We start from the raw sequence: 17,094 nt of genomic DNA on the forward strand, positions 1-17,094 counted from the left end.
GTTACTGTATAACTAACTTCTTTCAGTAATACAATATTCTAAGGGATAGGCTGCAGTCCAGTGATCTGGAGGCCTTAAAATGATCTCTATGTAAGGGTGCATTAGGTTTCTTTTCTTTTATATTAACCTATCCCATAATATGATTATACTGATAATTTAAGGAAGTTACTGTTGTCAGTAATTATGTTTAGTGAAGTAACTAAATCATAAATCTAGCATTTCCATGACCTAATAATCATTTATAAGGTTTCTGTTGGGTTCTGGCCTATTTAATAAGGTCATATTAAGCAGATAACCTATTCTAAAAGGATTGATAAGGCCAAAATGAGGACGGGAGGAGAGAGGAGGAGAGGATCTGAGAAGGGCCTATAAAAGGAAACAACAGCAGTCAAACTCTGTCCGGTTTTCTTCTGGACTGACACACAATAATCTCAACAAGCTCTAGTGAGATTTTATTTAGCTTGCTTCATTTGCTGGACCGTGTGCCTGTGTTTGTCTCTACTTAAAACCTCATCATCATGTATCCTCCTTCATTTACTCAGGCGTCACGCAGGCTAATAGTTTTGTGTCTCTTGGCTCCTCCAGCTTTGACACCGGTGAGGTTAAACACAAGATGGAAACTAGAATATACTGGGGAAAAATACTCTTTCTCTTCCACTCCCTCTCTGTCTCTCTCCACACCTTCTCCTCTTCTGATAGATCCCTCTTTTATCAGTCCATCTCCCCTCTTCATCTTTCTCTCTCTAATAATCTCCTCTTGGCGCTCAAGCTATTGATTTAGCTGTACCTCACTGTATGTAGCCAACAGCAACAACATACTGTGAGTGTGTGTGTGTGTGTGTGTGGTGTGTGATACATAATGTTCATACCAATTAAGGTGAACAATTTTAAATAGAAGAACCCGACTCGTACATCATTAAGCTTAGCTTCCCATTCATGTCCATTTAAGGCAAAGACTCAAAAGTGGTGGGATAAGGTCAGGTGTGTGTGTGTGTGTGTGTGTGTGTGTGTGTGTGTGTGTGTGTGTGTGTGTGTGTGTATGTGTGTGTTGGTGATGTTGGTGAGTCATAGGGCACTGACATTTCCTGACCATTGCGTGGCACACTGGAGTCATAGGTGCAGCCACGCACACTCACATATGCGCACACACATATGCGGCACACACACACACACACACATATGCGCACACACACACACACACACACACACACACTTCCCTGCAGCACGTGCCCACCAATGCCTGCAGCAGCTGTTCCGCCTCCCGCTGTTCCAAGCTCCACAAATCATTACTACCCGCCACACACACATAAATACATAAACACACACGCAGATACACGCATGCAGGCAATTACTTCCACACACAAACACACAATAAAGATTGATATGTTTGCTGTCACTGTCCACATCTCAGCCAGTCTACCTTGCACTCTCTCTCTCTCTCTCACTCTCTCATACACACACACACACACACAGCCCAGTGAGAGGTATAACAGTATGTTTGCTGTTGGCGGCTAAATCTTGTCTAAATCCTTCCAAGCCTCCCAACAGTGGAGAGGCCTTTTGAATGCAGCCTAGTAGCCAGAGGAAAGTAAAGACATTAATGCCACACGCACACACACACACACACACACACACACACACGACTGAGCAAGGTAGCCAAGAAAGCTAATGCATTCCTGTGCCTGGAGGCTAGCTACCAGTTAATGTGCTTGTATGATGCCTAGAAGCTAGCTAAAACGCTAATGTATCAAACTCAGAGAGGTAGCTGCAGGCTAAATACATTTCCCCTCACTAGTTGGCCAGCAGGTGCATTTATCACTATTGCTGGGCCTGTGTCTCTAATCTATGGCCAACACGTTGTCATCTTTTTATGCCATGGGTGCTTTATTAGATTAGTGCGTAGCTGAGTCTGGCAGCAAAATAGGAAATGATATGAAAAATAATTTAGGGGCTGGATCTGAACCCACAACATTGCAAGTATGTCACGTGTCTCAAGCTGCTGAGCCAAGAGCAGAATAATAAAAGTCCTCGTCCAACGTGATACTGGTTTACTGTTTGTGTCCTCAATTTCCCCAAGGGGATCAATAAAGTACTATCTTATCTTTGCTGTATTTATTTAATTGCTTACTTACTTTTTTTATTTTATCTAGTATGTTTATCTATCAAGTCCCATTAATCTACATTAGTGCCAGTGTAAATATATACCAAGGTTAGCCAAACAGGCTAATTTATATAATACATTTTAGTGCCATGTTTTTTTCAGCATGTGAAGAAAGCCAGTCTGAAGGAAAGCACTGTGCCAAAATGTTGGTGGTGAACAGATGCAATGCAAATGATAGAGGAATGTGTGGCTATCTTGGTATGACCCATTTGTTACTAGTGTGTTTTATTGATGCATTAAAAAGGAGAATACCACTGTTTTTCAGCTTTGATGTGTGTTATCCCTGTGACCTGAGACCAGATCACTCTCTCCCACAGCCAGAAACAACAGAGAGGTTTGCACCCCAAACCCCCCCAGTCAGTAATGTCACACCAACATACGGCACCACAGAGACTGATTTTGCTCCATTTCCATTTCATGCAGCGAGGAGGCAGCGGGCCTGAGAGCCATGTGATTGCTGAGTCCATGTCCCTGGGGTTAGAAAAGCACCAGGCCATGCCAAATGCTTTGGTTCTGCTCCATCATCAAAAGACAGGGCGAGCTTGCTTGCTTCCTTCCTCCTTTCTTGCCCTCACACTTCCTCTTAACCTCTTAACTTTCTCTCAACCCTTCTCTTCTTGGAGGTGTCTGTCCATCGTTCTGGATTCCTGTTATTTTACCTCTCTCTCTCTCTCTTGAGCAGACACCCTCCTTCACCCCCTCTCAACTGACTTTGACTCTTCCCTCTCTTGCTGCTCCTTTGGAGTTTTTCCCCATCGCTCTCCTCTTATTACAACACATAAATAGAATGTGAAATATGACTGTTTGGTTTAAGATTTTTCTCAGATGCAATTACTCAAAGGCAGCATTGGAATTTTCACCAATTACGATTTCCAGCTCAAATTCTAATACAAAAAGCCTCTTCTGATTACAATCTGTGGGCATTTTTTTTAATTTTATGTGTGTATGTGAATGTGTGGTGTTTGGGCATATTATTGTGCATGCATACATGTGTTTGTACATTAATGGGTGCCTATGTATGGTATGGTTAGTACATACAATTACTGGAGGATGTGTGGATTGTGTGTGCGTGTGTGTGTGTGTGTGTGTGTGTGTGTGTTCGTGTGTACACTTACTCAGCAGAGTCAGCGGGCAGGATGGATATTGGGGAGAGGTGGGAGCTGAAGGAAAAGAGGGAAAGGACAACATGGTTAGAACATCACGTACTCCTAGACTCCCCTCCTATACTGACACAGTCTGACCTTGCCGTGTGTGTGTGTGTGTGTGTGTGTGTCAGAGAGAGCAAGAGACTGAGAAATAGAGAGAGAACGGAGGAAAATGAGGACAACTGTAAGTATGTGTGTGTATAACTCTGTGTATAGGTGTGAGAGGGAGAGAAAGAGACCAAGAGCAGGAAAATGGGAATAACTATGAGTGTGTGTGTGTGTGTGGAGCATATGCATGTGTGTGTGTGTGTGTGTGTGTGTGTGTATATATGTGTGAGTTTGAGTGAGAGTAAAGGAGAAAGAGGAAGAAAATGAGTACAATTTAAGGTCAACTCTGTAAGTGTGTCTGAGTGTGTGTGAGATCAGATTGTGCCCTCACTGCACCTGGCTCCTAATCTGAGCCCCTTACGCAAAGCGATCATCTCAGGAAATATACCACACACACACGCATGCACACACGCACACACGCACACACACACACACACACACACACACACAGACACACATTTTCGGTCCCTGGTGCCACCCCGGGTGGGCATTATTTAGGCCACAGAAAACTGCACAACCCTACTGATCAGATAGGGGTCTTTGTTTGTGTGTGTGCTAATGTGTGTCATGTCATCTCCGTTCTCCGATGCTTTGCAATAAGTGATGAAGTGTGTGTGTGTGTGTGTGTGTGTGTGTGTGTGTGTGTGTGTGAGTGTGTGTGTGTGCATGCCATGTAAGAGGGGAGGCGGCTCTGCTGTGTCCGTTGATTTAGCAGTCTGCCCCTGGCCTGACAAATACACACATACTGGCACGCCAGGAATTTAGGCTTATATAACACCGCGACACACACACACACACACACACACACACACACACACAAGGTCTTGCATGTACAGTCATGCGTGCACTCACACACCCAAAAAAAACAAGGTCATCCACATACGCCCAAGTGCATGGGTACATTTCATATACACATTGCGGGGTGGACACGTGTGTATATATGTGTGTGTGTCTCTCTGTGTGTGTGTGTGTGTGTATAAGAGAGAGAGAGAGAAAGAGAGAGAGAGAGGCTCCTTGCTATATAACTATGTAACTGGCAGTGTGTGGACATGAGGTCAAACTCATCTCCACACGCAAGCTGAGGTTATGCAAAGTGTGTGTGAGAGAGAGAGGGCAATTATAGCTCAAGACTATCAGTGCAACTCTCTTCAACACACACACACACACACACACACACACGCACAGTCCTCTCCTACTGCAGGGAGAGGCGCCTTCAGGTTGATCGATATGGACTGAATTATTAATGACTGATAGGAAACGCCAAAGCCCCCCCATCTCTTCTCTCCTCTCATCTGTCTTCCTCTTCTCCTTCCCTCTTTTCTTTCTATATTTTAATGCCCATTCTTCCTTCTCTATTCATATTCTCCTCCTTTCTATTCTTTCATCTCTATCCATCCTTGCCTTCTTCCTTCAACTATTCCCTAACTCTCTCTTTTCCTTCCACCACTTCTATTCTATCAATTCAGTCCTCTTTTTTCTTACACTATCCATTTGTTCAATTTCAATTTGTTCATCCATTTGTTCTCTCCCTCAATATATTCCTGCTCTCCTCCCTTCTTCTCTCAATTCTCTTCTGTTACCTCTTTCCATTGATTCCTGACATCTTTCCTCCTTCTCCTCTCTAGACCTCCCTCTTTTCTCCCATTGCTTCTTTTCATCTCTTTTCTACCATCATCTATTTTCCCACCTCTCTTCCGCTTTCTTATCTTCCTCAAGTTCTCTTTTCTCTCTCCACCTCCTCCCTAGTATTTCCTTTCTCTCCTCTCCTCCTCCCTACCTTCTTATTTACATAGAATACAACAGGCATCTCACATTCGTTTCTGACACTGTAACCTTGAGGAGGTGTGTGTGTGTGTGTGTGTGCATGTGTGTGTGTGAGAGAGAGAGGAAGAGAGAGAGAGAGAGAGATGTAGAGCAGTGTTGCAGGGATCAAACACTAAGAGAGAGAGAGAGTAAGAGAGAGAGAGAGAGAGAGAGAGAGAGAGACAGAGAGAGAGAGATGTAGAGCAGTGATCAAACATTAAGCCTCAGGCTGCCAATTTTTTTTTACAAAGACCACACACACCTACGCATCAAGAAATACACATGCCCACACACTCCCATGCACACACACACACACACACAGGCGAAACCTAGAGCTGAACCACAAACCAACTTTAACACCACTGAAAGTGAGGGAAGAAGACTCAGTCAAACATGTAAACAGATATGATCTCTCTCTCTCTCTATCTCTCTCTGTTTCTCTCTCTTCGCTGTCTTGCTCTCTCCCCCCAGTTTACTGATTACATAACTTGGGTAATTTCATATTTTCACTAACAGCTTCTTGCTTACAGAGTCTGTGGCATGGACTGCTGTGTGAGGCCAACCTCTATTCTCTCCGTCTCAATCTTTGGTCTCTGCTTTCCCCTCTTTCCATCTCTCTATCCCTTTCCCTCCCTTTGTACTCCCTACTTGTATCCCCCTTTATTTTTTTTCCTCCTGTTTCTCCATCCCTCTTTTCTACTTTCCTCCGTCCCTCTATTTGTACACCGGTCATCACTTTTCTCTCTCCAGCACCCTTTTCTCTAACATCTGACTCATTTTTCTGAGTAAGTGATTATCTGGAGAGTTTACATCAGATCCTGCGTATTTTGAAATTCTCCTCTCCTTTCCTTCCCTGTTAGTCAACATGCAGAACGGCCCTTCAGGGAGCCACACACCCTGCAGGCTCCCTACAGCGGCTACTGTCCCTTCGAAGCACAGATAACATCTGACAGCCGGTGTTCCTGCTGAGTTGTACCCTAAGGAGCTCCGTGCTGGGTGGCTGCAACACTAACAATAGATCCTTGATAGGGCCCTCAAGGACATTACGGCGTCTCTATGGGCCTTAAGTAGCAAAGATAAAATCTGATCCTAGGCCCTAACGACTTAAACTAAGACCTTGATAGGGCCCTTTGGGCTGTTTCTGCCCTCCTGAAGCTCCCCATGCAACAAAAGTCAAATTTGAAATCTAATCCACGTCAGTTGTGCCCTAAAGGACCTTGCAATACCCACTTGATAGGACCCTATGAGACATTTCTTCCCCGACTAGGACACTAAGAAGCGCAGTTAAGATCAAAGAGTATCCTAGCAGCAGAAGGTATCAGAGATGTGACCTTGATAATGTCTTAAGGTCGATAAACACTAAACAATTTCTTGCAGTTTCCTGAAACTAATTAAGCACAGAGTTGTCATACTATCCAACAAGTGTGTATCTACTAATCTAGTATATAGTTTTATTGTTCCCCACAATGCAATTGGGAAGGACTATGCTTGTTGTCCGTGAGTTTGTCCATCACACAGAGTATATCAGACACCACTGATGGGATTTTGACAAAACTTGGGGAAATTATGCATCTCACCACCTCGTTTTGGCATTTTCAAAATTACACTGATTGGCCCAAGTGGTGCACTATAATGACAGTTAAACTCAAGGTGACATATTTGTTGCTGATTGGTTTAGTATGTTAGTTTGAATTCTGGTGAAAAATAATCCACTGTTTGTTGCTCCGACGAAAGTGCATACATCATTTTGTGAAAACTAACCACAAATTGGAAACACTGCTGGAGACACCTGTAACATTGTAACATTTGCTTGTTATAGGTGTTAAAAATCCATTAGTTTTCAATACGATCAAAACAACATAAAACATATTTATTTCATTACATCTGCCTTCACAAATAAGTAAATCAAATTTCAGAAATTTTAATTAAATAAAGATGGGACAGTTTGATGAAGATTCACACTGGATCGGTAATGTTGCCTATGAGTTTATGTCATGAAGGGTGTAATGGCAGCCAACACAGTGTGCACTTTCTAACAATTTGTTGGTTGGCCTAAAACAAGGTTACACCCCAGTGATGACAGGGCGTCTCCACAACGTGTTAAGAAATATGCAGATGATGTACTTACTTTCGTCACATACCGTAGCCTACAGGAGCACTAGGTAGCAGGTATTAGCTTTTGACAGTGCTCCAAGTAGGTCAGATAAGATCAGGTTGTGCCCTACAGCCACTGCTGCAGTGGTAGCTAGAGGAGATAAGACTTTGATAACGTCTTAAGGAGTCACGCCTTTAGCTAGCTGTTAGCTGGCAGGGATACTGTAAGCTTCGATAGTGACCTAACAAGGAAAGATATGTTGTCTTCGATAGTGTCCCGTTTTTTTTGACACATGGTCAACTTGTTTTCAAGTTTTATTTATCCAGTGCCAATTGACTGATGATGGATGCTGTTTTTCAGCAACGCCCTGCTTCACACCTGGGAACTGCCCAGTACAACCACAGTCTTTTATTGTACTGACCAGCTCCAAAGAAGACAGTACTGCTAATGTATCATGGACCTAAGACCAATGACCAGCAACAGCTTGATATGTAGAGCGCAAGCAGAGATATGCCTTTGATACCGGGGTACAAATATGAGGAAAAAAAATTGTAAATATTTGAACTACCTGTGTTTGACTTAAGCTGATGTCTGTTCACAAAAACGTCACAATAGAAAGCTTAAAATAGCTACGTTTTAAGCAGTGCCATTTTAAACTTCCTAGTGAGTCTAATGTTGAGCCATTAGAGTAATGGCTTCAACTAATGTTAGAGTGACGTGGATCAATCTTTTTCCTCATTACCATCTAGGCTATCTTAGTTTCAAAGCTTCTCTGTCTTCATTTTGACTTTTTTTTTCTCAGTGCAAAAGGCAAAAACAGCCTTTCCCAGATGTCTCGCAACTGACTCACTCAGTCACCATGCACAAAGTGTGGAGTACAATTAGGAGCCCCTTGTGACTTTTATTCCTTTGATAACACATTATTCATGGTTGTGATCAGAACACACACAAAAACCATGAAAAAATAGGAAAAAACAAAGAAAATGAGAAATATTTGATAGAAAGTGTAGGAGGAAATTCGAATTTAAAAAAACTGAGATAAATACACATTACTGATTATTTTACTAATTGCTTTAACAATGGTATCCTAGGGCTAAGGTGAGTGGCAGGATAAAACTAATGCTTGTTGTTCCCTTGCCAGATTCCATCAGATCAAATCAAGTTAATCTCCTGTCTGTTTACCAAAACCCTGAGCAGGGATCACAACAGGGAAATCGCTCCTGCAGCGGATTACTGCAGGCAGGTGTGCATCACCTGAGGCCTGGATAATGTACCTATTAACTTGATCCATATTGTTTCAAGATGAGATATGCATCGTTTGAAAAAAGTGACTCTTAAAAGATGATTGACAGCATAACATTAAAAAGACATTTTCAAACAAGTTCTATGATTATTTAATGGATTGTAGGAAATAAAAATCTATTTAGGTACTGACATCATCACAGTTGTTATATACCTGGGCAAAATGAACTGCTGGGAAGAGCTGGGCATGAATGCATTATAATTTGCTAGAAGTACTTGAGCAGATTTTTCCAAAGATTTATACTTGATTGGCTGAATTGCTTTTCTGCTCGGTACAATTGGAACAAGAGGAGGGGGTGGCAGCTCTCTGTGGAGTCCACTACAATTTGCTGCTTTACCTTCAATAGACTGTTGACACATTTAATGATCCATCCTTCAATTCATTGTTCTGCATGTTGTTCTGATAATGGAGCCATTAGGGACTCGTGCATACCTACATTATGTGCTAAGTGGTGCCGCTTGTTAGACGCCGTTACTGCACACAAATCTCATAGGCTGCGTACATCGACTGGTAACCAATTTTAGTTAGGCAGTGGAAAAGTTGAAAACATTAGGCTCCATACTCTCTTCTAATCTAGCCCCTTTATAAAAATCCCCAGTAGGGAGGTGATCTTGATGTGTGTTTGCGCAGATAAATTCAATAAGAAACATGGTTGGCCCTGTGCTAAAGATCTTAAGCAACAAAGCTTAAAAATCATTCTCTACCCAGATATTTTTTATTCCACCTGTGCCAAGTTCACCCAAGTTCATATTTTCAAATGATCAATGTCGCAATGACCAAGTTCATAGGCAATGTTGTGTAATCATCTGGCCTACATAGACAGCAGTATATCACAAATATAGGGCATGAGTATCACTATCGCATAGTGAAGAGTATGTACTGCAGAGTTGAATGACTGATTCAAATGCTGCTCCATGATATCAGCAGGCTCCTCTCAGCTGACTGAGTGACTAAGAGTCGAAGCATCTTGGCTCTGCTGCGTTTCTGTCTGCTGCACTAAAACAAAACAAAATGAAGACAGGGAATTTTTGAAAGTAAGTGTAAATCGTCATGAGGAAAAATATTGATCCAGTGCATCTGACACTGTTTGAAGCCATTGCTCTAATGGTGCAGTATAAAAGTGTGCGTGTGTGTGTGTGTGTGTGTGTAAGGTGAGCTTGATGTTAGTTATGATTCCACAGAGGTGCTGTTGTCAGCAATCCTGATTCTCCTCTGTTCTGGCTGGGAGGTACGACAGACTGCTGCAGTCTACCCAACACACACACACACACACACACACACGCACACACGCACACACGCACACACGCAATATATCACTGTTTCAGCTAGTAACCTACTAAGCATACACACACACCTAAACACACTCAAATACACATGCGCACACTCCCTCTCACTTTTGGCCTCTCCTTCCCTCACACACACACATAACATATGTATATCCCACAGAGACACACACACACACACACACACACACACACACACACACACACACACACACACACACAGAATCATGAGCATCATCTTACATATTATAAACACCTCTTCTCCTCTCTGCCTTTGAAACAGTAAACATTTATAAATGTTGTCCTGAATTATTCCAGATGTATTTGACACTGATCTAGATTTTATTGAGTTGATTCAACACAAAAACTTCACAAACAGCCATGTAAAAAAAACAACAACAACAATACATAAAGCTACTTTTGACATGCGTCTCAGCCAGGGTGAATAGAAAAAACAGTTATCAATCTACCACACCCCCTTCCTCTTCCTCTCCATCCCTCCTTCGATCCCTCATCCCTCCTGCAAAGTCATAAGGAGCTGATGTGTGATCGCTGACGGCTTGATCTATAAATGTTATAGTCTTTGGCATCGGCTGAGGTTGCATGACTGGGTGAGCTATATTAATACACTATTTGCGTGTGCGTGCTTGCTTTGAAGTGCGTGTCCAAAGCTATCACAGCCTGGTGCCACATAAAATCCTTATCACATGAACGGAGGGTACAAACACTCTCACATAAAAATCCAGATATACTAATAAAGACACTAATGTAAATACTGCATACAAAAACACAGTATGATCTTCTTCTCTAACCACTTCCCTTATTGACACATATTCAGCAAATGTTTTTATGGAACAAACTGGTTTCGAAATTGCTTGTTGAGAATTTTTTTTCAGTACTTTAGTATTCAGCAATATTGAGAATTGATGAGAATTGCTCCAATGTGATTTTTGGCTCCACCCATTTATAAGGAAATGCATGATATGCATGATACAGCCACTATATCAAAAAGACGATTTTTGAGAACAAATATGAGAAAATGTTTGTAAAAGAGGGGGCCACTGACATTATTTTTCACCTCCGTATTGCGAGGAAAACGCTGACACATTCTCTCCCAGCAACCCCCCGCCAGCTTTCCTTATAATTACATTACATAACAAATGTCAGTTGTTCACAAACGCTCAGTCCCTTTTCTCTCCATCTCATTCTCTCTATTTTTCTGAGTCAGTAAAAAGCAGATACAGACTTCCTCTCGTCTCTTTCTTCTCTTTCATCTGTCCTTGGTTACAAAAACAATGAGCAAGAAACACAATCCAGCCTCATTTCCCTCCATTTTTCCCCATTCATAATACAAAAGAGGGAGGTTTCAATCACTCCCCATAAAGGTTTTCATTCATTCATTTTTCTAGCTTTCCTTTTTCATTCACTAATTTGTTTGTTTAGCCGTCTATTCTTTCATTCGTCCATCCAATTTGTCTTTTCCTCCACTCATTCATCCTTTTTGTTTTTCACTCATTTTTCATTCATTCGTTATTCAGTCATCCATTCGGTGTTTTTCATCCATCCATCCACCAATCCATTTGCTTTTTCTTTCACCCATTCATTCATTCCAGTCAGACTATAGGAGTTATATAACCCTGATGTTTACCTCTGCAGTAGAATGTCACAGGCCATTCTCATTTCTCCAGCTGTACTTCTCTCTTTCACTTTGATATTTTCTTTAATTTCCTTTTTGTCTTTTGATCAGCTGATCTGCTGTGTAGGTCGGTAGGTCAGTGGATCCGGTCTGTAGGTGTGTTGGTCTGTAGGCTGTCCCTTATGTCCGGTAGGCTTTTTTTTCTTCTTCTTTTTTTCTGTGTCTCTTTTCCCTTCACTCTCTCAGCGTTTTCTTGATGCCTGGTAGATTGTTTGTGCTAATTTCTCTGTCGTGTCTCTTCTTTCTCTTTTGCCCAGAGCGTAGCTGTAGCTGTGGTCAGTAGGCTATCACGCAGTTTATAAAAAGCCAGGTTGTTTTCCAAATATCCAGCAGGTAGGCGAACTTGATTTTTAACCCCACTGTCTTTCTGAAGATTAACTACTTGACATATATCCTGTAAGCTATCAGTAGGAACAATATCCAGTTGTTAAGCTTATCCTGGCTGAACACTTTGCCCTTCTTCCCTTCTGTTTTTTTCCCTCCCTGTCGTTCAGTATCAGACAGATATCTGGTCGGTCTGCAGGTCGGCCTTGTATCCGGTGGGCAGGTTATCCCAGCTGAGCACTTTGAGGTGTTAAAGTCTGCACCAGCAGGTCCAGCAGCAGAGCCAGGGTATCGCCTGGGTGCATTCTGTGCCGTCCGCTTGGGGAGTGTGTTTATGAGCCTCGGGCTGCTCTGTGTGAATGAGAGTGTGTGTGAGACTATGTGTGTGTGTGTGTGTGAGTGAGCTCGTCTTGCTCGGTCTGTAAAAGTGCTGCAGTAAACATCCAGAGCTCTGCTCAAATATACGAGCCTCTGATGTAACCAGGCAACCACCCCAGGAGGACCAATCGGATTGGAGGAGCTGGAGTTGACAGCCAATCATAAGCGGGGAATGAGTTCTGACGGCCAATCGTCCGGAAGCAAGTGGGAGGGGATTTGTCTTATCGGCCCACTCCGTTGTGACTATAACTCAGCAGTTATTACAGCCAGCCCAGTGGCCACACACACACACACACACACACACACACACACAGGAGTGCAGACAGACGTAAACACACTAGGCATATACACTGACATACACACATTGTTAGAGCAACACAGGCTCGCACGCACACATGCCACACACATACACACACGTACACCCACACAAAATGGCAGCCCCCCGGCTTCTCAGTCTATCAGTGGCATTAATAGGTTCAACTACTTACTGACCACAGAGGCATGGAGGGAAAGAGAGAAAGAGTGCAGGAGGGGTGCAGGGAAAGAGAGAGCGACAGAGAGCAGGCCTTGAGTGAGAGGGGAAGAGATAAAAAACAATGAAAGAAGGAAAAAAGATAAAGAAGGGGAGAAAGAGCGAGGGAGAGTGAGAGACAAAGAGGAATAGAAGAGGAAAGAGAGAGAGAAAGAGACAGGGGGAGAGAGAGCGCGAGAGAGAGAGAGAGAGAAAGAAAGAGAGGGGCGAGTCCTGTCCAGATGTGATGAATCACTGTCTGTTTTTTTACTAGTTTATTTGATAGTTGTGTTTGCTTCTGTGTATGCTGTATGACGACAATGAACACAGATAACCACAACTGCATCAAAAGACACATCACTCCCACGCCCCAGACTGCATCCGCACCCAACACACACACACACACACACACACACACGCACACACACGTACACGCACACAAGGAAACTAGGTTAGTTCCTTTTGTCCTGGTAATGCTTCAGTGTGACAAAGTGTATTTCCAGTGGGGCAGAGCCTTGGATAAACGTCTTTAAAAATCAAAGTCTGAAGTTATACAATAGCTTAAAAGAGATTGGAAGAGATTATACAAGCTTTTACCAAGCTCCAGCAAGGGAGGTCTAGCGAGGAGGGAGCTGATCTATGATTTCATTGTTGCCTAAACCAAGCTGGAGTGGTGACCAAAAGCTTGGCAAATTATTTGAATTCAAACAGTGACGGCTGAGGTCCAGTTGACTCACAAAGGGACGACCAATATCAACACAATGACCTGTGAATGCTTGATTAAAAGATGAGATGTTCCAATCAAAACCAAATTAACCTCCTCATTAACAACTCTGAGCTGCCAGCTACATCAAACGACCTACCAAGAACATTTTGCTTCAAATACTGAAGCAAAATATTGCTTGGACCAGGGAAAGATGAGACTTTTTCATCAGGAAAATCGTACAAGAATGTCATTTTGAGATGCCAGTTACGGTTTTCAGAATCTCACTATGGGGAAACTATGAAGAGACTGTTAAGTGCAGTCAACACATCTTAGCCCTATCAACCTGGCCAAAAGCCTCAACCTAAGCTCAGGAGTCATACATCACGTTGAAAGCATCATCTTTGATCTGGGTGGGACATAGAAGATGGTGTATGTACGTTCCAAATACAACTTTCTGTCAGTCACAGTAAAGTAAAAGTCAATTCTTGACAAATGCAAAATACCCACACAATGGCTCTTGCTCCCAGTAAGGTTTACTTGTACTTGAATTCAAGACAATGTGGGTCTTGTTTAGGTAATACATACACTCTAAATACACACTTTTCCATTCTTGGGTGTTCTGCCTGATCAAGAAACATTAGCACACCTACACTTATTATACTGTAAGGCGATTATTTGGATGTCTGCAGTGGAGGGAGACACATGGTTCCCAGAAGTGACCTATAACTAAGTCTGAGCACTTCCACAACTAAAAAACAAATGTTATTCTTCCCTGGTTTGTTTATGTTTTTCAGCTCAGAAAGGTTGTAAAAAAGTAAACAGTGGGAACCCTGGTGACAGGAAAGATGAGAGAGGATGATATGCAACACTGATCATGAATCATTTAACAGCATTTGGCTAGTGGTTGGTGTTTTTCTCCAGTATTTTTCTTCCTGGTCTTATTGCTGCATTCGCCAAACTCTTGGCTTATCTATAACTCTTGGCTAATCTATAACTATAACTTCACCTTCGTCTGTGATAAACAAAGCAACTACAGTGGCAACGTGTGAGCGCTGCATTCATACAGAGAGGCTACAGTAGCACTGTGCAGGATGTCAGTCAAATTAAATCTTTCCTGTGATGACTTGAGAACAAACGCCTGGTACTCCTCAGACAGCCAGATAGGACAGCTGTACCAGAACGGCGGGTGAGAACTGATAACGCACGTGGGCGAGCGCAATCTAGGTCGTTCGGTATATCGCATTCCACGCTGTGCCCAGTGTCGCTGCCCCGGCCTTGACATAACTGGGAAGCAAAGGATTAGGAGAGAAGGGAAAGGAGGGCAGAAGGAGAAAGTAAGACAAGCTGAAGGAAGAGGAGGAGGAGGAGGAGGAGGAGGAGGAGAGACTGGTGTTTCTATTACTAGTGAGGAGTGGACATGTTACTTAAACCAGCAACTTAGACATGTACTTTTGGGGTGACATTTTAAGCTGTGGAAGAATTTAGTAAGAGTTGTAACCCCTCTCGTCCCCTTCAACAGTATTTATCTCTAAAATCTCAATTAAAAAAATATTTTGTGTTTTAAGTTAGAAGTTTGCCTAAACCAAAACTGTGCAAAAGACATAACACTCAAATAACTACCCCAAAGCCAAACACCAGCTCTCCAGTTCTGTGCTAAGGATGTCCAGCAATCATTTCCAGAAATTTGCCTGTCACAGTCTTCTATCAATTGTGGTCTACTATACTTCAAACAATACAGTATTCGCCAATGGTGCTTTCAAAGCCTCTCTCAAACAAACTAATTCATACTCCTCAGAGAGTTTCTGTGTCCTAGGATGAATGCTAAACAACCGAACTGGTCAAAGTCACATATATTGACCGCATTTGTCTCAACGGCGGCCTCTTTATTAGCCAGGCAGACTCTGTGAGAGCATGATTCAAACAGTAAGCATTGTAGTTAAATCTGCACTAGGCAACTTCGCACTTTAGGGGCACCCAAATGGTAGCGAGAGGTAAGTATTGGACTTTTTGAAAGTTCAAAGGACTTTAGTAACCAAAAATCATGTAATGTGATGCCAGTAAACTGTCCTCGGAGCTATTGTTGAGTCCAGCTTTCTCACGACGGAGAGTCCATACCCAAAACCAGAATTTCAGTTGGGCAAATAAATCTATGGGGTCTCAATTAAATGGGACGTTCTTCTCTGTTGCCTCCCCAATTTGTGATTTACGCTAATAACAGGTGTATTTTTACATAGAAATCTTGCCTAGTGTAGCTTTAAATATTTCGCTTTAATATTTGTCAAGGACATTGGTGGAACTCACATACAATACAACAATTGTGTTGCATGACAAAGTTTCCATTTTGTTGTCAGGATGGAAAAAAAATGACTGGTCTACCAGTTTGTATGCCAACCTGTTTTCCTTTAGTGCCAGAGCTGGAGGAAACAAGCAGGTGGAATGAATCTAGATCAATCTATAGGTCATATATCCATCTAGGTCAGGACACTGTCATCTACATCACACACACACACGCACACACACACACACACACACACACACACACACACACACACACACACACACAGCTGCTAGCTCTGCCCTGACCTATATGTGTCTATCTATAGATCATGCACACACCTCACATCAAACAACCACACACAATTACACAGCAAGGACATGTATAGGTCAGGGCACTACTATCTAGTCTGAAACATGAAAGTCACTGAGTCGATATTATTAGGAAAGCTAAAGGTCAACACTGACACATTAGTACGTCTGCCCTAGAAAGATAATCTGTGTGTGTGTGTGTTTATGTGTGTGCATGTATGCGGGAGTCATCGCTGTTCCCCAGGAAAAAAGCAGGTGTACTTGACCTAGAAGAGCTGAGTGTATATATGTGTGTGTGTGTGTGTGTGTGTGTGTGTGGGTGTGTGTGTGTGAGTCTGCATATTGTTGATACAAATACGAGCGACGGTGCTCCCCAGCATGCTGTGGTCTCAGACTGAGGCATAAATAATTTCCACAGGCCACACACGACTAACAGGGAGAAAATCCTGGATAGGGATTTACCCAGAGGGCCATCAGGAAGTACAACCTGATTATGGATTGGCTAACAGGAGGAGGTCAGTCATTGGCTGAGGGTTGCTGGAGTCATACTATGATGATGCGGTTGTGACGGTGGGGAATGACAAGCAAGAATGAAACCAGCGAGGCTACTCTGAGGAAGAGATTGGTTTATAATCCGTTTAAAGGCTATCTTCTGGGTTGACCTTCTGTCTGCTGACGTTTGAGATTGTTTTTTCACCCAAAATGACAATCAATAAATCGCTCAAATGGATGGGGCGTTTACGATTCCTCCTTTCGCTGCCTCATGCCCTCTCTCCTGTTCCCTTCCGTCTGTTCATCCCTCCCTCCTCCTCCTCCCCTCCTGACCCAGGCCAAGAGTTCACCCCAAGAGTCCTGCTCCTCACCCCGCCAGGATATTTCTGTGGCCTCATGAAAAATACTTTCCATGGAGACAGACAGACAGAGAGAGAGAGAGAGAGAGAGAGAGAGAGAGAGAGAGAGAGAGAGAGAGAGAGAGAGAGAGAGAGAGAGAGAGA

At 42.8% G+C, this 17,094-nt stretch overlaps 1 protein-coding gene across 1 annotated transcript in view; it reads right to left on the bottom strand.

Moving 5' to 3' along the window:
- The window catches only part of LOC139646214 (protein FAM13B-like), a gene marked incomplete at its 5' end in the record, with an annotated part of 53,833 nt that overhangs the window by 18,622 nt on the left and 18,117 nt on the right, over positions 1-17,094 (bottom strand). Inside the window, one exon of the mRNA XM_071522161.1 lies at positions 3,277-3,321. Within this exon, the coding sequence (XP_071378262.1) occupies positions 3,277-3,321 (45 nt within the window). The remainder of the gene's footprint in view (positions 1-3,276; positions 3,322-17,094) is intronic.

This window comes from Centroberyx affinis, unplaced genomic scaffold, assembly GCF_046629955.1.
Source record: "Centroberyx affinis isolate AG114_WGS23_722 - 3 ecotype Tasmania unplaced genomic scaffold, CSIRO-AGI_Caff_v1 ptg000084l_1, whole genome shotgun sequence".
NCBI classification, from domain to species: domain Eukaryota; kingdom Metazoa; phylum Chordata; class Actinopteri; order Beryciformes; family Berycidae; genus Centroberyx; species Centroberyx affinis.